The sequence below is a fragment of the Callorhinus ursinus genome, unplaced genomic scaffold (assembly GCF_003265705.2).
Source record: "Callorhinus ursinus isolate GAN/ISIS: 27379988/994484 unplaced genomic scaffold, GSC_fseal_2.0 scaffold16, whole genome shotgun sequence".
Lineage (NCBI taxonomy): Eukaryota > Metazoa > Chordata > Mammalia > Carnivora > Otariidae > Callorhinus > Callorhinus ursinus.
In genome coordinates, this window is record NW_027397078.1 from 11,644,278 (window position 1) to 11,670,187 (window position 25,910).

General features: G+C 39.9%; 1 protein-coding gene across 5 annotated transcripts in view; it reads right to left on the reverse strand.

The window, feature by feature from the left end:
* PRRG1 (proline rich and Gla domain 1) overlaps nucleotides 1–25,910 on the reverse strand; it is a 168,759-nt gene that overhangs the window by 75,335 nt on the left and 67,514 nt on the right. For all 5 annotated transcript variants that reach the window (XM_025857852.2, XM_073901934.1, XM_073901932.1 and 2 more), the window contains exon 2: nucleotides 1,150–1,200. In XM_025857852.2, coding sequence (XP_025713637.1) covers nucleotides 1,150–1,159 — 10 coding nt within the window. In that variant the 5' untranslated portion in view covers nucleotides 1,160–1,200. The remainder of the gene's footprint in view (nucleotides 1–1,149; nucleotides 1,201–25,910) is intronic.

Below are 25,910 nucleotides of genomic sequence, written 5' to 3' on the forward strand. Positions count from 1 at the left end.
AAAAAAAGGCAGAACCAATGAAAATAAGGACAGCAATGAGCAGATTACACTGCTCTCTTCTATATACTTTAGTTTTTTTTTTTTAAAGATTTTATTTATTCATTTGACAGAGACAGAAACAGCAAGAAAGCGAACACAAGCAGGGGGAGTGGGAGAGGGAGAAGCAGGCTCCCCGCCCAGCAGGGAGCCCAATGCGGGGCTCGATCCCCGGACCCCGGGATCATGACCTGAGCCGAAGGCAGACGCTTAATGACTGAGCCACCCAGGCGCCCCTATACTTTAGAGCTCTTCACACACTTTTATATGTATCATTACCTTATGCCAACCACAACTTTCCGCGGCTAGAAGTGCAGAATATATAAATCCCACTTGAGAGATGGACAAGCAAATGTAGGGGAACTCTAGGATATGATCAAGGCAGTAGAAGTAGAATTTGAATTCAGGCCTCTAACTTCATGACCAATACTCTTCTCATTATACTACACAACACCAAGTCTCCCTCTGAGGTCCTTTATGCATCTGGTTTTATGGTCTATGTTGATTAGGATTATTTACGGAGTCACTGGTGGCTAGTTAATATTAACAACAAAATGACCTTGAATTTGTCTACTGTCTACTGCCCATAAATAGCCTCATGAGAAAGGAAAAATCAAAGGAATTCATCTAGTGGTTCTCAATGCCAGGCTTTAACATTTTAGGGGAAATCAAAACCATTAATAAATCAACCTCACAGATGACTTTTTTAATACTGTCACTAGCTGTACAGCAGAATCTTTTTGTTTGTTTGTTTGTTTATGTCATTATCAACAAGGCTTTGAAACCATTGGAAGCATATGGGTAACTTTGCTAAGAGTTGTCAAGAAGCTGGGATTATGACAGGTCTATATATAGGGAGCCTTCTCTCCCTATACTGGGAGATGTTCAGAAAAGAGCAGAAGGAAGGAAAATAAAAGACCCTAGCCAATGAGCAGCATGTGGTCTGATGGTCTTTCCCTGCACTGCCCTGCTTTAGACAAAAACTCTCTAACACTAACCAGAAATACAAGTTAGATGTCCACAAAAAAAACTCTGAGTTGCACATTTAATTTCCTGGATACACAGATTAATATGGAGAAAGTATGAATTATTAAAAAGCAAAGAGACACTTACTCCTCCCCATGTTTTCTTGTGGTCTCTGGCAGGTCCCTGGATGATGATTCCCTGTATAAAACACAGCACATACACACAGTCAGACTGTGAGTACATCAAGTAAGTTCCATTAAAGCTAATGTGGTCAACATGAGCCATTTCATTTTAGTGCATTCCAATCTTGCCCCCTTACACAAATGTATTCTTCATCACAAACAGGGATCTAACTTCAGAGGACAGAAACACAGCATTCTGAAAGCACGGACTCCATCTGTATCAACTTACTATGTCCTTGTTTATCCAGCATTAGTTTCTGCCCTTTCCAAATAAAAGTCATCAAACTGGTCACCTGCTTATTTCTTAGAAAGGCAGTGATATAAACAAAAAATGTTGGACAAATGTTGGCCCAGTTTTAATAAGCAAGTGGCATGTTATTAGTTTGCCTATCCCTGGCTTCTCTTCAGTGTCATTCTGTGACAAATCCAATATACCCTTTACAGTGTAACATTTTCCTGAATGGTGTCAAATAGCAGTACCCCTAATTAAATTATCCCTGAAGCAAAGCAGCCCACAGAGCTATTACCAATAAACAGTATGAATCAATAACCATGAATTACTGACAACAGAAATTTAGTAGGGAAAAAACCACGTAATCCAAATGCAGGTATGCATGGAGGAATAGCAATTCTGTTTTTAAAAGATGAAAATACATACACAGAAGCTAATTCACACCATAATGCTTCATTTTCTTACAGGGTTCAATCATAGAATTACTACACATTTATTACTCACCTGCCACATTCCCAACATGGAGCTAAATTATAGACATAATCTAGCCATCCATTAAGGAATGTATAACCTACTTGAAGTTAAGCATATAGGGGTGATTGATATCATGAAGATGGCCGTATAGGTGATTCCCAACTATAGTCCCCCTCACAAGACGACCAACTGGCAACTATCCATAGAAAAAAACATCACTGTGAAAATCCGACATTAGAAGGGTAAAAGGACGGGACACACTCTGACCCCATTGCCCATCCCCTACAGTGCCACACTGAGAGGGCTTCCCCCCACCACCTCTGCCCAGGGACTATGGTTTCTACAGTGGGAAGAGAGAGCCCAAGGCAGACACCTAGCTCCTTCAGCACATGGGACCCCTTTGCAGGAAGCCCACTCATATCTTGCCTCACAGGGGTCAGTGGAAGAATCTGCAGGGCTTGACCACCGGGGATCAGCTAGAGATGGAGAAGGGGATAGAGCTTACAGCAGGTCTTGGCAGATGGCATTCCTGCTTGCAGCAACACTGCTGAGCAGAGATCCCAGCCAGCAGATCCAGCCATCTGCAGAGTTGAGCCAGTGGCCCCCTTTGGCTAGGGAACTTGGTTGGCAGTTTTGCATGATTTGGATCCCCAGTCAATGGGCCATACTGGTAGGGGAGCCTGTTCTACCACCCTGCCCAAGGGAAGCAAATTCCCAGCCACACCCTAGTGCTGAGCAAAGCCTCCAGCTCTGCCCATCCAGGAGGCCCAGCCAGAGAACTAGAGCAGCCACAGAGCTCATCCTATAGCCCTGGCTCAGTCAGGGAGTAAAGCCAGCAGCCATGCCCAACAATTCAGCATAGCCTCTGGCCCCACATAACCAAGGAGCCTGAGCAGTGACCTGGGAAACATGGGGGCACAGCCTATTGTACTGTGAGACACAGCCCAGCCTACAATCCCATCCAGTCATGGAGCTCAGCCTACAACCCTGATAAGCAGAGGAGCCCAGACTACTGGCCCTGCCCAATTGTTGAACATAGCCTGTAGCCTTGCGAAGGCAGGAAACCAAGCCAGTAACCCTACCCAATCAAGGAGCATTGCCTGTGACCTCACCAAACAAGGGAGTCTAGCCAATGACCCTGCCTACCAGGTGAGCACAGCCCATGGATTACATGATCAGGAAGATGAGCATGCAGCCCCATTCAACTTCAGGGCACAAACTGTGTCTGTTTACATAAGTCTGTGTAAACACAGACTTCAGCCAGTGGCACCATCTGGTTGTGGAGCACAATCCAAGGCCCTATACAACGAGGGGTGATTGTGGAGCCCAGCCTGTAGCCCTGTCCAATCAAGGAGTTCGACCAGTGGCGCCACCCTGCCAGGGAACACAGCCTGGGACTTTGACCAACCAGAGGTGATTGCAGAGCCCAGCTAGTGGCCCCACCTGATTTCAGAGCACAATTAACAGCCCCACCCAAAGAGATGGTTGCCCACTGATCCTGCTTGAACATGGACCCAGTCAACAGGCCCACCCAACTGTGAAGCCCAGCCAGCAGCATCCCCCCAACCTCAGAGCATGGACAATGGCCTCACCCAACTAGAAACCCCAACAGCAAGCCCTGCCTTCCCACAGAGGCTACCAGATGACCTGTCCAGCACCCCCAAGCTATAGTGACTGGTGAAGGTCTTTCCCTCCTAAAGTGAAGAGGTAAAGTCTGAAAGAGGAGACTGCTTAAGCAAATGCAGAGACACCAATGCAAAGAATCAGGAATCGTGAAGAAACAGGTAAACATGACACCACCAAAGGAAACTATAAAGCTTCAATAAGTGACCCTAACAAAACAGAGATCTACAGATTGCCTGAAAAAGAATTCAGAATAATCCTCTTAAAGAACTGTAGTAAACTTTAAGAAAACAGACAGCTAAATGAAATTAGGAAAACAATGCCATGAACAAAATGAGAAGTGCAACAAAGAAAGAGAAACCATCAAAATCAGAAATCTTAGAGCTAAAAATACAACTGCACAATTCAACAGAACAAAACGGCTTACCTATCAATAATTACTTTTAATGTAAATGGATTAAATTCAACAATTAAAAAACAGAGAATGGCTGAATGGATAAAAAACAGGATCCAAAAGACGTACTGTCTCCGAAAGACTTACTTTAGCTTTAAGGACACATATAAAATGAAGTGAAGAGATAGAAACAGATATTTCAAGCAAATGGTAACCAAAAGAAAGTATGAATAGCTATACTCGTTAACATACAAGATAGACTTTAAGCTAAAAATGGTCACAAGAGACAAAGAAGGTCATTATATAGTGAAAAACGATCAATTCGTTAAAAAGTTGTAACAATTGTAAATATTTACTCACCCAACGTTGAAACATGTAAATACATAAAGCAAATGCTAACACAACTAAAAGGAGAAATAAACAGCAATACAATAATAGCTGGGGATTTTAATATCCACTGTCAGTGATTGATAGATCATATAGACAGAGAATCAATGAGGAAACAGCAGACTTAAACAACACTATAGACCAAAGGGACCAAACAGACATAAACAGGACATTCCATCTAACAGTAGAATACACATTCCTCAAGTACACATGGAATGTTTTCTATGATAGATCATATGGCAGGCCACAAGTCTCAACAAATTCAAGGAAACAAATGTATCAACTACCTTTTACAACCACAGTGGTATGAAACCAGAAATAAAAAATGGGAGGAAAGCTGAAAAATTCTCATACATGGGAGTTAAATAACATACCCCTGACCAACAATGGACCAAAGAAGAAAGCAAAAGGAAAATTAAAAAAAAAAATCTTGAGACATAAAAAAATAGAAACACAACATAAGAAAAACAATGGTATGCAGGAAAAGCAGTTCTAAGAGGGAACTTTATAGCGGTGAACTTTCAAGGAAAAAAAAAAAACAAGCCCAAAGTTAGAAGAAATAAATACTAAGTATTAGAGCAGAAATGAAAGATAGGAAAATAGAAAAGATTAACAAAACTAAGAGTTGGTTCATTAAAAAGGTGAACAAAATGGACAAATCTTTAGCTAGACCAAGAAAAAATAAGATCAGAAACGAAAGAGGATGCATTACAAGTAATACCACAAATACAAATGAAAATGAGACTATTACAAACAATTATACACCAACAAATTGGACAACCTAGAAAAAGTTGATACATTCCTAGAAACATATGAACCTACCAGCTAAATCATGAAGAAACAGAAATCTGAACAGACTAATAATGAGTAAGTAGATAGAATCAGTAGTCAAAAACCTCCCAACAAATAAAAAGTCCTGGGCTAGATGGTTTCCCTGGTGAATTCTAACATTTAAAGTTAAGAATTAATGCCAGTCCTGTTCCAATTCTACAAAAAAAAGGATAAAAATCATATAATCATCTCAGTAGATGCAGAAAAAGCATTTGATAAAATTCAACATTCATTCATGATAAAAAAAAAAACCTCTCAAGGAATTGGGTACAGAAGGACTACACCTCAACATAATAAAGGCCATATAAGAGAAGCCCACATCACAACATCATACTTAATGATGAAAGGTTGAATGCTTTTCCTCTAAGATCAGGAATGGTCTTAGATTCCCAAGGATGCCCACATTCCCCACTCCTACCCAACATAGTACTAAAGTCCTAGCCAGAGCAATCAGGCAAGAAAAAAAAAAGGCATCTAACTCAGAAAGGAGTAAGTAAAATTCTCCCTGGGTGCAGATGATATGATCTTATATACAGAAAAATCCTAAAAATTCTACTAAAAAAAAAAAAAACTATCAGAATAAAAGATTTCAGTAAAATTGCAGGATACAAAATCAACATACAAAAATAAGTTGTTTAGAGTCTAACAATGAACTGTCTGAAAAATAAAGAATAACCCCACTTATAATAGCATCAAAAAGAAAAAAAAATACTAGGAATAAATTTAACCAAGGAAGTGAACAATCTATGCACTGAAAACTGTGTAAGATGTTCATGAAAGTAATAGAAAAACAAATAAATGGAAAAATATCCCATGCTCATGGATTGGAAGAACTAATGTTGTTAAAAATGTCCATACTACCAAAAGCCATCTATAGATTCAACACAATCCCTATCAAGATTCCAATGGCAATTTTTACAGAAATAGAAAAAACAATCCTAAAATTTGTATGGAACCACAAAAGACCCTGAATAGCCAAAGCAGTCCTGAGAAAGAACTAAGCTGGAGACATCACATTTCCTGATTGCAAACTATATTACAAAACTACAGTGATCAAAACAGTATGATACTGGCATAAAAAAAAAAAAAACAGACCAAAGAACAGAATCCCAAAGGCAGAAATAAACCCAGGCATATAAAATCAACTAATATTCCCTTGACAAGGGAGCTGAGAAAACTCAATGGGGAGAAGACAGTCTCTTCAATAAACAGTGCTGGGAAAACTAGATATTCACATGTTAAAGAATGAAATTGGACCCCTGTCTTAGACCACTGACAAAAATTAACTCAAAATGGATTAAAGACTGAAATGTAAGACCTGGAACAATAAAACTCCTGGAAGAGCAAAGGGAAAAAAAGCTCCCTGAAACTGGTCTTGGAAATGATTTTTTGGATATGACGACCAAAAACACAAGCAACAAAAGCACAAATAAATGAGATTACACCAAACTAAAACGCTTCTGCACAGCAAAAGAAATGATCAACAAAATGAAAAGGCAACCTAGGGAATGGGAGAGTATATTTGCAAACCACATATCTGATAAGGGGTTAATATCCAAAATACAGAATGAACTCATGCAACTCAATAGCAAAAAGAACAACCAAATTTAAACATGGGCAATGGACCCAAGTACACATTTTTCAAAATAAGACATACAAATGGCTAAGAGGCACATGAAAAGATGCTTAAGATAACTAATCATCAGGGAAATGCAAATCAAAACCAAAATGGTATACCACCTCACACCTGTTAGGATGTCTGTCTATCATCAAAAAGACAAAAGATAACAAAATCTAGCAAGGATGGGAGGAAAGGGAATCCTTGTCCCATGCTGATGGTAATGTAACCTGGTACAGCCACTATAGAAAACAGTAAGGAAGTTGCTCAAGAAATTAAAAAAATAGAACTGCTGGGGAACCTGGGTGGTTCAGTCAGTTAAATATCTGCCTTTGGCTCAGGACATGATCTCAGGGTCCCGGGATTGAGCCCTGCATCGGGCTCTCTGCTCAGCGGGGAGTCTGCTTCTACCTCTGTCTCTCCCCCTGCTTGTGCTCTCTCTCTCTCTCAAGTAAATAAATAAAATCTTTTAAAAAAGTAGAACTGCTATATGATCCATCAATTTCACTTTAGAATACATCAATTTCACTTTAGAATATATATCTGAAAGAAATGAAATCCGTATCTGGAAGAGATTTCTACACCACCATGTTCACTGCAGCATTATTTACAATAGTCAAGACATAGACAAACATCCACTGATAGATGAATGAAGAAAATGTGATATATATACACACCCAATGGAATATTATTCAGCCACAGAAAAGGAAATTCTGCCATTTGCAACAACACAGATGAACCCTGAAGGCATTATGCTGAGTGAAATACGTCAGACACTGAAAGACAAATACTGTGTGATCTCATTCATATGTGGAAGCTTGAAAAAAAAAACCATAAAAACAGACAGTAGACGGTTGTTGCCAGGGGCAGGGGGAAGAGGGGTATGGTCAAAAGGTACCAACTTCCAGTTTTAAGATGAATACGTTCTGGGGATAAAGTACAGCACGGTGACTACAGTTATCAATGCTGTACTGTATATTTGAAAAACACTAAGTGGGTAGATATTAAAAGTTCTCGACAAACACAATTTTTTTTTTCAGTGAGTAAAGTGATAGAAGTTTATTAAGTGAAGATACATAAAAAGCTCTCAAGAGTGAGAGGGGTCCCTACAGGGTTGCCAAGGAGAGCTTTTAGGGTTGGTCTTTTATAGAAAGCTAACCAGGGAACTTAAATCCTTTTAACATCTCTATTGATAACACCTTCAATGGCTTACTTCCGTTTTAGGGGCTGGTTATTCTTTGTTGGTCACAGGTGATTATCATAAAGACACCCACCCTACCTACCTAGGGCAAAAAATTAAAACTATGTGAGGTGATCTGTTAACTAATCTTTTGTGTTAATCACTTCACAACATACGTGCATCAAATCAACACATCATATACCTTAAACTTACACAACGCTTTATGTCAGTTATATCTCAAAAAAGCCATGAAAAAAAAAAGTTAAGCATATATGAAACAGAGACAATTAGAGAATATATATGAAACTGAGACCTGATAACTAGTTGTGTGACACTGGAAAATAATTTTCTATCTCAAATTCCTTACAAATGAAGGGCACTGAACTACATGTGTTTCCCAAATTGTCCTCCACAGGATGTTAAAAAGTACCTTATTCGAAACCAGGGCTCTGATCAAATAAATGTAAGAAATGCTGTGTTAAAGTTAAATGGGTTTATTATAAGACTCTTCAGAGCCTTAAAAATGCTAATTAGCAATGTGATCAAAGTACAGTCTCTCAGCGTATTTGGCTACGTAATCCTTTTTGTAAGTAATCAATATTTCTCAGGAGTCCTATTCTTTGGAGCTCAGTTTGGGAAACCGGACAAGGTAACTACTACACCCTGTTGCAGCTCTGAAATTTCATCATTTTCTAACAAGGTAGTGATTGTATGGAACAAAATTAACATAAAGTGAATGAAAAAAGAAGTCAGGGGGGTTAGATTCTCAAAGAATTTTTGAACCAAAAGGAACTTTAGAAATCATCTAATGGTTTCTCTCATTACCCCTCCCCCCTTTTATTTAAAGCTGAAAACCACCGTCAAAAAATCTTATACAGAACACCAATACATAAAATGGGCTAGGGCCAAACTCTGCAGGTTCACTTGAGGAGGATGGCTGTAGTCCCACTCTCTGGGATTTCTCCTTGAGGCAGCCTAGATATACCTCATCAGAAAGCCAGCACCACAGGAAGCAGAGTCTGAAATCTAGTGACCCCCTGACCCTTCAGATGAAGCTATTCGTGGAAGGCTCTAGGAAAGAGCTGGAACTCTTATACATATTCATAGGAAGGTCTTTTACCCTTCCCAAGTATCATCTTAACTTTCACTGTAAACCCTCCAAGTCAGAAAACAAGTATTATGTAAAGAGAACTAAAAAACTGTCCTCAGTCCAGGAAAAATCATATGAAAGTTAATGTACTAAAATGTAATCCCTGTATGAGAAATCATGAAAGAGTTAAGCAGAGGAGTCTTATGGCTAAATTTGGATTTTGAGAAGATATCTCTGATGGCACTAGGGAAAGGAGATCTGACTGGTGAGAGTACAGTGATATCAGAGATGCTAGGTAAATCTGGCAGAACTTCTTGTATTTTATTTCTTCTTTCTTTAATATTTAATAAAGCCTTTTTGAAAAGAATCCAGCCCCCTGCATTTGTGTCGGAGGAACCACAAAGGAAAGGTTTGTCAGGCATGGGCCAGGACTTTCAAAGAGGACTTGCCTCTCTAGAGGTCAACACAGCGGAGGACAGGCATCAAAAAGCAGCCCTCTTCCAGGGCAAGATGAAACTAAGGAGGCAAAAATCAGTATCACCTGTCAGTTGCCTCACCTAGTGTTCCAGGAACAAACCTCCAAAGATCAGAATCTTGTTTTAAAAAAGACAACTTCCTTACAGAGATAAGAGGTTCAAGGCCTACTGTCCACATTACTCCCAAACCCTGAACTCCCCCAGTCGCAGGTTACCACCATGCTTCTGATGCCAGGGTGTAGCCTGCTCTTTCCACCGGATTCTCTTTTTTCAGCCGCGCGCGTGTGTGTCAGCCGTGTGTGTGTGTGTGTGTGTGTGTTTTCTAGTTTTTATACCTCTCTAAGTAGGAGTATTTGTCAAACTTGATTCTCAGGTCCCCATCCCAAACTAAAGCATCACTTCTAGAGTAATGGCAACACGCTTTAAAAACAAACAAAAACAACTACAGCAGAGCAGCTGTTAGCCAGACATTAGAAAATAAAAATCACTGTTCCGTGGATTTACCCAGGCTGGCATTAAACATTCTCTATAACCAGGTTCCACCCTTCTTAACAGTTACACCACACTCTGGCCAAATCGGCCTCCACCCATCCCTTAAATATGCTTTAACCTGTTCCAACTCTATGCCTCTGCTCTTTTCTTCTGCATTATTGACACCTACTAAAATCCCATTCATCCTTCAGTATCAGTGAAGCCTTTCTTCATTACCTGAACAGGAAGTAATCTTTTTCCTTTATACTTTTATACAATATGGAATTTAGGTGCTATCTCATACAGATGTGCATATATTACAGTATCTCTCAGACTGTCCAATTCTCAGAGGGTAAGCAATTTGTCTTCTACATCTTGTCTAGTTTGTGCAGGGCACTAGATCATTCCCGATGAGGGTTCTAGTGGCCTACACAAACCAGGCTTAGGGGAAGCTCTCATATCAAGTGTATTTAGGACACATCATGCTTCCCTAAGTTTTCCTTAGTATAGATCACTGCATCAAATTACAGTCATTTACATACCACCTTAATCAATTTCATGATTTTTGCTAGATGCATTTATCATCTATGCTTCCTTCCTGGTTTTTTACTTCAGTATCCACTTTAGCCCTGTCCTATAAAACAGTATAGGAAAGCATGGGTTCGATTATGTTTTATTTTTCTAAAGCATATGAAATGTGTAACTATTAAAATTCTCAAACTTTTTCAGGATTTCCTACAGTTATTTTGCACATCACCAGCAGTACACATTGTGGAACAATGTTCATTCCTGTCGTTAATTTAAAAGTACTTATTGTCTTTACTTGCCAGGCACTGCTCTACTCTTTAGGACAGTTGTTCTCAACTAAGGGTAATTTTCTCCCCACAGGACATTTGGCAATGTCTAGAGATATTTTCATTTGTCACAACTGGGGAGGAGTGCTACTAGCATCTAGTGCGCTGAGGCCAGGGATACTGCTAGACATCCTATAAGACACAGAACAGCCCTCCCACAACAAAGAATTATTCAGTCCAAAATATCAATAGTGTCAAGGATGAGAAACGTTGCTTTAGAGAAACAGTGGCAAAGAAAAGAGACAAATGCTTTTCTAGAACTTACAATCCAGTAAGAGAATATTACAGATTACTCTCTTCCAGTATGTTCAAGTAAGATTCCTTAGTCTACAATTGACAGGGCTTCTTCTCTGTATTTCTTATATATGGAAGGCATGCTGGCGCTAAGCTGATTTCTAGTATCAGAGCCTCTTAAATAACGGTAGGTTATACATCCTGATGTAGGTTCCACCAAGAGGTCAGAGTATGGGCTTTGCCACCACACATACCAGGGTTTGAGGTCTGCCCTGCCAATTACTATCTGACCTTGGGCAAGTTATTTAAACCTCTTTAAGCCTCAGGTTCTTCATCCATAATGGGGTTATTAATGGTAGCCTTAATTTCATAGGCTTTGAAAGAACATTAAATGATACCAGAACAGTTCTTGATAACAATAAATGCACATTTAGCAGGACTAACAAGAATGATAACTATGATTTTCTTCTCCCAAAGTGTCTTGGTTCAGTCTAGTTCTGGTAGTTTAATTTCTAGTTGATCCATCTGGTTCAATACATTAAGTAGAACTACAACTACTTAAGATAGAGAATAATGTATATTTTATGAGCTGAATTTTTAACAATAAAATCTGATTTAAAGTTGCAGCTTCAGCTGCATGTACTATTTAAATTTGGAATGTGTACCATCAGTTCTTTAAGAGCTTCCCTTCCCATCTTCTATGTCCCTTACATGCACTTACCCCTCTTTTCCCAGCCTTCCAGTGACAATCGTAGTCTGGAAACGCCTAACCCTGGTAGTGATTCTTCTTCTAGTGATCCTTTGAGACTCAATTATGTCTAACTCTTGATTAGTTTTGAAACACTGCAAGCTACATTTTAATTTGTAGAGAAGCACTTCAGTGCTGGCTTTATTTTTCAGCCACATGGCTCTCTCATGACTGATTAGGTAGGCAATCACTTCCCTATCCTCCCCAGGACTCAGATACACCGTTACATTAATTTCTGGCCATGCTACTAAAGGCTTTGCCAGTCCTAGTCTCCTGCTCTTCCCTAAGTCCCAAAGCCCCTTCTCATTTTTAAGGCTAAAAGGGCCTAAGGGTCCTGTTGCATAGGACCATTCTTTCTAGAGATGAGATGGAGTCCATTCTTTCCTCAGTGTCTTTTAAAGCCTCAGCTCTGGACAGCTGCCTAAGGGCTCTTCTGTAAGAGATAGGTTTCTACGAGGTTTCTGAGTGCGTCCCTACTGCATTTTCTTCACTTGAAATAATAACGATTCAAACGGTAATATATTATATATCCACAACCAGAGATGAGATGGAGTCCATTCTTTCCTCAGTGTCTTTTAAAGCCTCAGCTCTGGTCAGCTGCCTAAGGGCTCTTCTGTAAGAGATAGGTTTCTACGAGGTTTCTGAGTGCGTCCCTACTGCATCTTCTCCACTTGAAATAATAACGATTCAAATGGTAATATATTATATTTCCACAACCATAAGGCAGTTTCACATAATCATCTTATCAGTGCTTGCAACAACCTCATGAGGTAAGTACAATATCTATTGATAAAAGATAAAACTAAATTTCAGAGGAATTGACTCACTCATGTTCACATAATTAGTAAGTAGGGGCGTCCGAGGCTTGTTGTCTTTAACTTATCAACATACTCACATCAAAAGTGCTCACATTGTAACTGTATACCTCAATGACTTCACAAACATATCTGTGTAACTGGCATCTAGATCAACACTCAGAACACAATCCAGGATTTTAATCTAGAGTTCCTGACACCAAGTCCAGTGCTCTTTCAATCATGTATGTAGTCATTCCACACATATTTATTTACTGCTTACAACATTTCAGTAATTTTGCTAAGCACTGGGGATTTGATGGTAAATAAAACAGATGTGCCCTAATAAAGCTTACAGGCTCTGGGGAAGTCAAAATAATTTTTTCAATATACATAAAGGAACATAAGGTATTAGAGGAACTGAAAGAAGTTTAGTATGGCTTTAGCACGACCCGCAAGAGAGAAGTTGGGAGTCAGAGACAAAAGGTCAAATTATAAAAAGCTTTACTGGGGGAAAAGTTCGGATTTTATTCTAAATGTATTGGGAAACCACTAAATAATACCTCTGCATTCATAAAGAAACCTATTCCCCAAAAGCCTGCTTAATTAATTCTTCAGTTACCCTAACCTTTAGGTACTTACTATGTGCCATTCACTTTCCTAGGTCCATTAACCTCAATGTATAACAAATGACATAAAGATCTGAGAAATATATAAGTAGTATGTACTAATATATGATAAAATTAATAAATTATAAAATAATATATAAAATATTTGAATCAATATATGCAATGTATTAATATTTATAGATGCTGTTCCTTCCAGTGATATACACAAGGCAGCAGCATCAAAAGTGCTGTCAGATATTATGGAATTCCTTGGACACTTACCTTTTAGACTCTAGAAAACAAAATTAAGAAAATTATGCAAATGAAGAAAATAACATTTTGTTTCCATCTGCTTCCAAGTTACCCTCAGATTTGGGTAAAGTAGTATATAGCAGATTCAGCACAGTCATCTTTTCAGTTCAACATATACTGGGTGACGACTCAAACACACATTGTATTTCTCCTACTTGCCTAGGTGCTGGGGATACAGCAGTAAACCAAAGACAAAAAAAATCCCTGCTCTCGTGAAAGTTACAATCTAGATGGAAAGAACTAATTAACCTGTGCTTGTTTATTTAAACAAGAAAAATGTCCCACATGTTAAATCATGACAAATAGTGGTACATACCAAGGAGAAAAAAATAGGAAAGGAAAGCAAAAATTATTTAAAGATGATTGTCTATGTAAGACAAGTACTTTCTTAAAAAGATTTTATTTATCTATTTGAGAGGGAGAGGGAGAAAGAGAACACAAGTAGGCCAGAGGAGCAGAGGGAGAAGGAGAAGCAGGCTCCCGCTGAGCAGGGAATCAATCCCAGGACTCCAGGATCATGACCTGAGCTGAAGGCAGACGCTTAACCGACTGAGCCACCCATGCACCCCTCTATTTTTAACTATTTGAGGAACCTCTATACTGTTTTCCAGAGTAGCTGTACCAGCTTGCATTCTCACCAACAGTTTAAGAAGGTTCCCCTTTCTCCACAAACTTGCCAACATCTGTTGTTTCCTGACTTGTTAATTTTAGCCATTCTGACTGGTGTGAGGTGGTATCTAATTGTGGTTTTGATTTGTATTTCCCAGATGCCAAGTGATGTGGAGTATTTTTTCATGTGTCTGTTGGCCATTTGTATGTCTTCATTGGAGAAATGTCTGTTCATATCGTCTGCCCATTTCTTGACTGGATTCTTTGTTTTTTTGGGTGTTGAGTTTGATAAGCTCTTTACAGATCTTGGATACTAGTCCTTTATCAGATAGGTCATTTGCAAATACCTTCTCCCATTCCATAGGTTGCCTTTTAGTTTTGTTGACTGTTTCCTGCTGGGCAGAAGCTTTTTATCTTGATGAAGTCCCACTGGTTCATTTTTGCTCTTCTTTCCCTTACCTTTGGAGACGTGTCTAGCATGAAGTTGCTGAGGTTGAGGTCACAGAGGATGCTGCCTGTGTTCTCCTCTAGGATTTTGATGGATTCCTGTCTCAGTTTAGGTCTTTCACCCATTTTCAGTTTATCTTTGTATTTGTTGTAAGAAAATGGTCCAGTTTCATTCTTCTATATATGGCTATCCAACTTTCCTAGCACCATTTATTGAAGACACTGTCCTTTTTCCACTGGGTATTCTTTCCTGCTTTGTCAAAGATTAGTCAGCCATAGAGTTAAGGGTTCATTTCTGGGGTCTCTATTCTGTTCCATTGACTTATGTGTCTGTTTTTGTGCCAGTACCACACTTTCTTGATGATTACAGTTTTTTTTTTTTAAAGATTTTATTTATTTATTAGACAGAGAGAGACACAGCGAGAGAGGGAACACAAGCAGGGGAGTGGGAGAGGGAGAAGCAGGCTTCCCGCTGAACAGGGAGCCTGATGTGGGGCTCAATCCCAGGACCCTGGGATCATGACCTGAGCTAAAGGCAGATGCTTAACGACTGAGCAACCCAGGTGCCCCAATGATTACAGCTTTGTAATAGAGCTTGCATTCTGGCACTGTGATGCCCCCAGCTTTGGTTTTCTTTTTCAACATTCCTCTGGCTATTCAGGGTCTTTTCTGATTCCATACAAATTTTAGGATTGTTTGTTCCAGCTCTGTGAAAAATGTCAATGTCATTTTAGTAGAGATTGCACTGAATGTGTAGATTGCTCTGGGTAGCATAGACATTTTAACAATATTTATTCTTCCAATCCAGGAGTATGGAATGTTTTTCCATCTTTTTGTGTCTTCCTCAATTCCTTTCATTAGTGTTAGTAGTTTTTAGAATACAGCTCCTTTACCTCTTCAGTTAGGTTTATTCCTAGGTATTTTATGGTTTCTGGTGCAATTGTAAATGGGACTGATTCCTTAATTTCCCTTTCTTTTGCCTCATTGTTAATGTATAGAAATGCAACAGATTTCTGTGCATTGATTTTATATCCTGCCACATTGCTGAATCCCTGTATGAGTTCTAGCAATTTTGGGGTGGAGCCTTTTGGGTTTTCCACATAAAGTATCATGTCATCTGCGAAGAGTGACAGTTTGACTTCTTTACCAATTTGAATGCTTTTTATTTTTATTTTTTGTTTTCTTATATATTTTTTAAGATCTTATTTATTTGAGGGGCGCCTGGGTGGCTCAGTCGTTAGGCGTCTGCCTTCGGCTCAGGTCGTGATCCCAGGGTCCTGGGATCGAGCCCTGCATGGGGCTCCCTGCTCAGCGGGAAGCCTGCTTCTCCCTCTCCCACTCCCCCTGCTTGTGTTCCCTCTCTCGCTGTCTCTCTGTCAAATAAATAAATAAATAAATCTTAAAAAAAAAAAAACTTATTTGAGAGAGAGTAAAGGCCCGGGACAGAGGCAGAGGGAGATGGAGAAGCAGACTCTCTACTGAGCAGGGAGCCTGATGCGGGGCTTGATCCCAGGACTCTGGGATCAGGGCCTGAACCAAAGGAAAATGCTTAACCGAGCCACCCAGGTGCCCCTCTTTTTGTTTTCTGATTGCTGAGGGTAGGACTTCTAGTACTATGTTGAACAACAGTAGTGAGAGTGGGCATCCTTGTCACGTTCTTGACCTTAGGGGAAAAGCTCTTTTTTTTCCCCAATGAGAATGATACTCGCTCTGGGTTTTTCATAGATGGCTTTTATGATATTGAATTATGTTCCCTCTATCCCTACACTGTGGACAGTTTTAATCAAGAAAGGATGCTATAGGGCGCCTGGGTGGTTCAGTTGGTTAAGCGACTGCCTTCGGCTCAGGTCACCCAGGATCAAGTCCCACATTGGGCTCCCTGCTCAGCAGGGAGTCTGCTTCTCCCTCGGACCCTCCCCCTCTCATGCTCTATCTCATTCTGTCTCTCAAATAAATAAATAAAATCTTTAAAAAAAAGGATGCTATATTTTGTCAAGTGCTTTTTCTGCATCTATTGAGATGATCAATCATATGTTTATCCTTTCTTTTATTAATGTCATGGATCACACTGATCGATTTGTGAATGCTGAACTACCCTTGCAGCCAAGGAGCAAATCCCAATTGGTTGTGGTGAATAATCCTTTTAATGTACTGTTGGATCCTATTTGCTACTATCTTGGTGAGTATTTTGGCATCCATGTTCATCGGGGAAACTGCTCTGTGATTCTTCTTTTTGGTGGAGTCTTTGGTTGTAGGATCAAGGTAATGCTGGCCTCATAGAATGAGTTTGGAAGTTTTCTTTCCCTTTCTATTTTTTGAAACAGCTTCAGAAAAATAGGTATTCTTCTTTAAATGTTTGCTAGAATTCTGCTGGGAAGCCATCTGGCCCTGGACTGTTTGTTGGGAGATTTTTGATTACTGCTTCGATTTCCCTGCTGGTTATTTGTTCAGATTTTCAACTTCTTCATGTTTTAGTTTTGGTAGTTTATAAGTAAAATGCATCCATTTCTTCCAGATTGCCTAATTTGTTGGCATACAGTTGCTCATAATATGTTCCTAAAATTGTTTGTATTTCCTTGGTGTTGGCCGTGATCTCTCCTCCTTCATTCATGATTTTATTAATTTCAGTCCTTTCTCTTTTCTTTTCATTAAGTCTGGCCGGGGCTTATTGATCTTATTCTTTCAAAGAACCAGCTTCTGGTTTCGTTGATCTGTTCTACTGTTCTACTGGTTTCTATTTCACTGATTTCTGCTCTAATCTTTATTAGTTCTCTTCTCCTGCTTGGTTTAGGTTTTATTTGTTCTTTCTCCAGCTCCTTTAGGTGTAAGGTGAGCTTGTGTATTTGAGACTTTTCTAATTTTTTGAGAAAGTCTTGTATTTCTATATACTTCCCTCTTAGGACCACCTTTGCTGTATCCCAAAGGTTTTGAACAGTTGTGCTTTCATTTTCATTTGTTTCCAATAATTTTTTAATTCTCCTTTAATTTCCTGGTTGACCCATTCATTATTTAGTAGGATGCTCTTTAACCTCCATGTGTTTTGAGTTCCTTCCAAATTTCCTCTTGTGATTGAGTTCTAGTTTCAAAGCACTGTGGTCTGAAAATAGGCACGGAATAATCCCAATCTTTTGCTATCAGCTGAGACCTGATTTGTGACCCAGTATGTGATCTATTCTGGAGAATGTTCCATGTGCACTCAAGAAAATGTGTATTCTGTTGCTTTAGGCTGGAATGCTCTGTATATATCTGTGAAGTCCATCTGGTCCAGTTTGTCATTCAACGCCCTTGTTTCCTTGTTGCTCTTCTGCTTAGATGGTTTGTCCATTGCTGTGAGGGGGGTGTTGAAGTCCCCTACTATTATTGTATTATCATCAATGTTTCTTTAATTTGGTTGTTAATTGGTTGATATAATTGGCTGTTCCCAAGTTAGGAGCATAAATATTTATAATTGTTAGATCTTCTTGTTGGATGGATCCTTTAAGTATGATATAGTGTCCCTCTTCATCACTTAACTACAATCTTTGGTTTAAAATCTAATTTGTCTGATATGAGGATTGCTACCCCAGCTTTCTTTTGAGGTCTATTAGCATGGTAAATGGTTCTCCACACCCTCACTTTCAATCTGGAGGTATCTTCAGGTCTAAAATGAACTCCTGCAGCCAGCATATGGATGGGTCTTGTTTTTGTTTTTTGTTTTTTTTAATCTAATCTGATATCCTGTGTCCTGATGGGAGCATTTAGCCCACTTACCTTCAGAGTAACTATTGAAAGAAATGAATTTAGTGCCATTGTATTACCTGTAAAGTCCCTATTTCTGTAGGTTGTCTGTTTCTTTCTGGTCTATGTTACTTTTGGGCTCTCTTTTCACTTACAGGATCCCCTTTAATATTTCTTGCAGGGCTCATTTAGTGATCATAAAGTCTTTTGGTTTCTGTTTGTCCTGGAAGCTCTTTATCTCTCCTTCCATTCTGAATGACAGCCTTGCTGGATGAAGTATTCTTGGCTGCACATTTTTCTCATTTAGTACCCTGAATAAATCATGCCAGCCCTTTCTGGTCTGCCAGGTCTCTGTGGATAGGTCTGCTGCCAGTCTAATGTTCCTACCCCTGTAGGTTAGGAACCTCTTGTCTTGGGCTGCTTAGAGGATTTTCTATGTATCTGAAATTTGCAAGCTTTATTATTATACGTCAGGGTGATGATCTATTTTAATTGATTTTTGAGGGGGGTTCTCTCTACCTCTTACACTTGAATGCCTGTTTCCTTCCGCAGATTAGGTAAGTTCTCAGCTATTATTTGCTCAAATATACCTTCTGCAGCCCCCCTATCTTTCTTCTTCTTCTGGGACCCCAATAATTCTAATATTGCTTCGCTTTGTGGTATAACTGATTTCTCGAAGACTCCCTTCATGGTCTATTAGTTTTTTTCCTCTCTCTTTCCCTCTGCTTCCTTCCTTTGCATCGTCTTGTCTTCTATGTCACTGACTCTCTTCTGCCTCATTTACCCCAGCTGTTACAGCATCCATTTAAAATGCATCTCAGTTACAGCATTTTTAATTTTGGCCTGATTAGATCTCATTTCTGCACTAAGAGATTCTCTAGTGTCTTTTATACTTTTTTCAAGCCCAGCTAGTAACTTTATAATCGTTATCCTGAATTCCAGCTCTGACATTTTACTTATATCCATATTGATTAGATCTGTGACAAGAGTATTAGCTCTGGTTCCTTCTTTTTTTGTGACTTTCTCCTTCTAGTCATTTTGCCTAGAGAAGAATGGAGGAATGAGACAACAAAATAAAAAATATCAACCATGACCCAAGTGAAATACACACTAGACAAATCCAAAGGGGTCAGAAACCAGAAAAGGAAAAAAAAAAAAAAAGGAAAAAAGAGAATAATCTCCCAGGTGGACAAAACTGGATTATCTGGGTGTATTTTGGTCTGTAGGTTAGAATATACTAAATCCAAAATTGTAAAGACAGCAAAATTTATATACATATATACAAAAATAAAACTGAATACAGCAAAAGGAAACCAAAAATGAAGACTATATCTATAAAATGTAAATGTAAAAATGAAAGTTTAAAAAAGACTTAAAAACAAGGAGTTGATAAGAAACTAGTTGAAAAGGAAAATTTTAAACTGAAAGGTCAAAGAATCATGAGAAAAAACCTCAAATTCTATATACTATTTTCCCCTAGCGCTGGAGTTCTGCAGTTCTGTGTGCTCCGTAAACTTGGTATCCGCCTGATGTTCCAGCTGGTCTTCTTGGGGAGGGGCCTGCTGTGCTGAGTCACAGGTGTCTTTGCCTGGGTAGAGTTGCACTGCCCCTTGCCAGGGGGCCAGGCTCAGTGTAAGCTTCTTAGGGTTGCTCTGTGTGGCTTGTGTTCCCTGAAGGCTTTCTGTGCTACTTTAGAGGATGAAAATTTAAAAAATGGCCCTGCCCCAATCTCCATCCCCAGAGCCGAAAGATCGGGGCCCCCTCTCTTCAGTAAACCGTCAGGGAAAAGCACTCTTCACTTTTATGTGCACCAAACTCTGCAGACTCCTGTGCTGCGTAACCACACGGATCCTGGGGTCGGGGCTAGGGGGAGTTGCCACGGTTCTGCCGCTTGGCAGAAAGCTGTCATTTGATCCTGCCGCAGTTGTGGTTTCTTGCAAACTGAGTTGAGAGCCCACTCCTGGGCTCAATGACCATAGCCAGTTTCCCTGCTCCAATCCCTGGGAACTCTGCCGGCTCAGGCACCCCCTGGCCCCTTTCTTTCTGTGACCCTGGAGATCCTGAGACCACACTATCCATCCTAGGATTCTGCCCTGCTTTGCCACCTGAGCACCTTTCAGGCAGGTAAGTATCTCACTGGGGCAGACTTCTAAAAGTTCCAGTTTTGCACTCCAGGGCTAGCTATATCACTTTCTGCAAGCTGGCTTACTGAGGTTCCCTCCAGCACCATTTATCTCCCGACATATCCCCTCAGATTCACTTCTCCACACCTCCTACCTTGCAAAGAGTGGGTGCTTTTCTATTTGTAGGATTCCGGCAATTCTTTTCTTACATCTCAGTTTGAATTCATAGGTGTTCAGAATGATTTGAGAGTTATCTTGCTAAATTCAAGGGACCAGCTGAAATGAGGTCCCCTACTCCTCTGCCATCTTGCCTCCCCCCTCCTTAGCTCAATCTAACATAACCAATCAGTAAGACCTACTCAGTCTTCCTTTATTGTATCTCTAATAACTGATCCCAGTCTTTCCATACTCATCACTACAAAATCTAATCATATTTCTTCAAATTAATAGTAGCTTTCCAAAGACAGAAAATATCTTAAATTCTCTGAATCTTTCATAGAATACATAGTTTGTATAAAAGGAACAGCTATTATACATGTGTAATCACTATTATCTAAGTGATCACTAATGACTTTCAATGTAGACACATAAGTGGCATTTTAACATCTTACTGTCTTGCAATTTTTTTTAAACATCCTATTTTAGGTAGTTCTCAGCATATAAAATGTCCTAAAGATATCACCTAAATATGAAAAGATCCTAATATTAAGTACATACCTCTCCTCACCTTTAGTAAGGAGCTCACAGGGATGTGATACAGGAGCAAAAGGAAGAGGTAAGTGCTGGTAGGATATTAGAACACAGGGCCCTATCAACTCACAGTTTTGATATAATCAGGAGAAGCTTGACAACCTGAGCTTTTAGCAGTAACAACCCATGAAAATAATAACAGCAGACAATAACAGTGCCTGGTTGGTTATCACATTAGTACATACATCAATTCCTTTAATCTTTGCAATCTTATGAGTTAGGTATAGTACTATCATTAGTACTAGAGGTACAGATAAAAAATTTGATGCAAAGTAGTTAAGCAATTTGCTCCAAGTCATACGGTTTTAAAGTGCCAGAGCTAAGATTATAACCCAGGCAATCTCACTTGCACGTTCTTAACTGGGGAGGGGGAGATTTCTTTCTCCAAATGGGGTGAGACTTTTACAATCTAAACAAAAAATGAGACCTATCTGTGAGAAACTTGTACATATGGATTTTAAAGACATTTTACACATGTAAATAAAGCTTTTCAGCCATTAAAAAGGGTGAGACGAGGAAACTTTAGAGTGACAGATTACTCATTACCTTGACTGTGATGACAATTTCATGGGTGTATACATATGCAAAACCTTATCCAATTTTACACTTTAAATATGTGCATGTATGTCAATTTTGTATGTCAATTATACCCCAAAAAAGCTATACACCAAAAGGATGAAACAGAACTACAGATGAGCCAATCGTTAGGAAAAAAAAGGACGCCCATAATATATTGAGTGGAGAAAACAATTATGAGAATGTTTGTGATATAATTTGCTAAATACATGTAAACACATGTAAAAACATACTTTATACATATATACACACACTGTTACCTGTGGATTTTTTTAGTCTGTGGTAAAAGAATAGAATATAGGTAATTTTTTTTAGTCTGAGGTTTTCTGTCAACAGAAAGGTGACAGAGCCACCTTGAAAGAGATCCTCCAGCCCCATTCAAGCCTTCACGTGACTGCAGGCCTGCAGGCCATCTTAACAGCAACCTCATGAGAGACCCTGACCCAAAACCACCCAGCTTATCGGCTCCTCCACTGCTGACTCTCAGCAACTATTTGAGATAATAAATGTTCATAATTTTAAGCTGCCAGGTTGGGGTGTAATTTGTTATATAGCCATAGATAAGTAATAAAGTATTTATCACTCTTTTATATAAAATATAATCAAGATATACATACAGAAAGGTGTACAAATTATAAGTATACTCCAAATTGAATTTTCATAAAGTGAGCACACCCATTTAACTAGTACCCACATCATGACACAAAGCAGAACATTACCAGCACCCCAAAGAAGAACTCCTTGTGCCCATCTGGTCACTATCTCCCAAAAAGGGTAGCCACTAGCCTGATTTCTTGTATCATAAATAGATTTGGGGTGCTGAGGGTGGCACAGTCAGTTAAGCTCTGACTCTTGTTTTCAGCTTAGATCATGATCTCAGGGTCCTGGGATCAAGCCCCTTGTCAGGCTCCACGCTCAGTGCAGAGTCTGCTTGAGATTTTCTCTCCCTCTCCTTCTGCCCCTCCCACTCATGCTCTTTCTCACTCTCTAAAATAAATCTTTTTAAAAAAATAAATAAAATGAGGTTTGCATGTTTGTGAACGTCATATGAATGGAATCATAGTATATACTCTTGGATCTAGCTTCTTCTCAACATGATGTTGGTAAGGTTCATCCATATCTCTGCATTAATTATAATTCACTCATTCTTGCGACTGATTCCATATTAGGTATATATCCCCATCAATGTATTCATTTTATCATTTGATGGACATATGGGTTGTCTCGGGCTTAGGTTTATTAGAAACAATGCTGTGAATATTCCTGTACGTATCTTTTTATGAACCTATATCCCTATTTCTATTGTGTATATTCCTAGAAGTGGAATTACTGGGTCAAAGGGATGCCTATATTCAGCTCTACTTATTACTTGATAAACACATTTCCAATGTGGTTATACCAGTATACATTCCCAACAGCAGTACAATGGGGTTCTAGTTGCTCCACATTCTTACACTCTTGGTATTGTCTTTTTTGTCTTTGCTATTCTGATGGGTGTTAATGATATTTTGTGCAATTTCCTAATGAGTGAAGTTGAAAATCTTCTTGTACATTAACTGGCCATTGGACATTTTTTTTTGAAATGCCTGTTCCAGCTCTTTTGTTCATTTAAAGAAATATTACTTTTAAGATCAGCAAAATGCAAGAAGGAAGGAAAGATGGCAGAGGAGTAGGGGACCCTATTTCAACTGGTTCCCGTAACTGAGCTGGATATCTACCAGACCACTCTGAGCACCCACGAAACCAACCTGAGATGTAGGAAGATCTGGATCTCTACAAACAGAATATCACTGGCGGTTGGTTTCGAACTATGAAGCAGGGAGCCGTGATTTAGCAGGCAGATATTGGAGGACAAACGGCAGCGGGAGGGTGCCTAGCCATGGGGATCCTACACTTCCGGTGAGTGACAGCCTCACGCACTGGGAACGGGGCACAGACTCGCAGACCGGTAGCAGCAGGGAAAGGACTTTAGGGCAGCCCCCTGGGTGGAAACCTGGAGCGGGGGCGGGGGGGGGGGGGTCACGCTTGTGAACTGGGGGTAGCTGGCAGATTTAGAAGCACAAAGAGCAGAGACGTGCCCTGACCTGGAGGCAGGAAAGGAGCGCTGCGGAGGGGTGCACAACCCAGGACGCTGCAGTTTATAGCAGCACAGACAGAAACGGAGACAGTGTGGCCTGCAGAGCTCATTGAAGAACAGACTGCAGACTCTCTGCTCTGAGGCAGAGGGTTGGAAACGGTCTCTTCTGCTCTGACTCGCGGAAGAGACGCGGAAAGCTGCCAGGGAAAGCCACCAGAGAACAAAAGCTCCCAAAACTGATTCCCAAGGAGCCCATCCCCCACCACAGGGGGCCAGGGCAACTCCGCCCAAACAGGGTTGCCTGAGTAACAGCGCGGCAGGCCCCTCCCCCAGAAGACAGGCTGGGAAAACAAGAGGCCAGCAACCCTAAGGTCTCAGGAAAACAGGTGCATCTTGCTTGGGTTCTGGTCAATAATTTGGACTCTATACATTGCCTCAACCACCCCTCAACAGAATGACTAGGAGGAGGAACCCCCAAAATAGAAAAGACTCAGAGATTATGACTTATGCTGCAGATTTACAAATGGATGCAGATATAACCAAGATGTCGGAGATGGAATTCAGGCTAGCAATTGTGAAGACAATGGCTAGAATGGAGAAATCAATTAATGGCAACATAGAGTCTCTAAGGGCAGAAATGAAAGCTGAATTGGCAGAACTTAAAAATGCTATCAATGAGATCCAATCCAATCTAGATAATCTAACAGCTACGTTAAGTGTGGCAGAAGAACGAATAAGCGACCTGGAAGACAATATAATAGATAAAAAGGGAAAAGAGGGGGCCAGGGAAAAACAACTCAGAATCCATGAAAATAGAATCAGAGAAATAAGTGACACCATGATGCGTTCCAATGTCAGAATAATTGGAATCCAGGAGGGAGTGGAGAGAGAGAGAGAGAGGACTAGAAGATGTATTTGAGTGAAGCGTAGCTGAAAACTTCGCTAATCTGGGGAATGGAATGAAACAAACATTCACGTCCTAGAGGCAGAGAGGACCCCTCCCAAGATCAAGGAAAACAGGCCAACACCCTGGCATGTAATAGTAAAACTTGCAAATCTTAGAACCAAGGAAACCATCTTAAGGGCAGTTAGGGGGAAGAGATTCCTTACATACAGAGGGAGGAACATCAGAATAATGTCAGACCTATCCACAGAGACCTGGCAAACCAGAAAGGCCTGGCAAGACATATTCAGGGTACTAAATGAGAAGAACATGCAGCCAGGAATACTTTATCCAGCAAGGCTGTCATTTAGAATGGATGGAGAGATGCAGAGCTTCCAAGACTGGCAGACACTGAAAGAATGTGTGACCACTAAGCCGGCCCTGCAAGAAATATTAAGGAGGGTTCTCTAAAAGGAGAAAGACCCCAAGAGTGATATACAACAGAAATTTACAGGGACAATCTATAAAAACAACGTCTTCACAGGCAGCATGACAATTAATTCATATCTTTCAATAATCACTCTCAACGTGAACAGCATAAATGCTCCCATAAAATGGCACAGGGTTGCAGATTGGATAAAAAGACAGGACCCATCCATATGGTGTCTCCAAGAGACTCATTTTGAACCTAAAGGTACATCCAGACTGAAAGTGAAGGGATGGAGATCCATCTTCCATGCCAGTGGACCTCAAAAGAAAGCTGGGGTAGCAATTCTTCTATCAGACAAATTAGATTTTAAACTAAAGTCTGTAATTAGCTACACAGTAGGACACTATATCATTCTTAAAGGGTCTATCCAACAAGAAGATCTAACAATTGTAAATACCTATGCCCCCAACATGGGAGCAGCCATCTACATAAGCCAACTGTTCACCAAAATAAAGAGTCCTATTGATAACAATACGTTAATTGTAGGAGACCTCAATACTCCACTCTCAGCAATGGACAGATCATCTAAGCAGAAAATCAACAAGGAAACAAGAGCTTTGAATGATACACTGGACCAGATGGACCTCATAGATATTTACAGAACATTCCACCCTAAAACAACAGAATACTCATTCTTCTCGAGTGCACATGGAACTTTCTCCAGAATAGACCACATACTGGGTCACAAATCAGGTCTCAACCGATACCAAAAGATTGAGATTATTCCC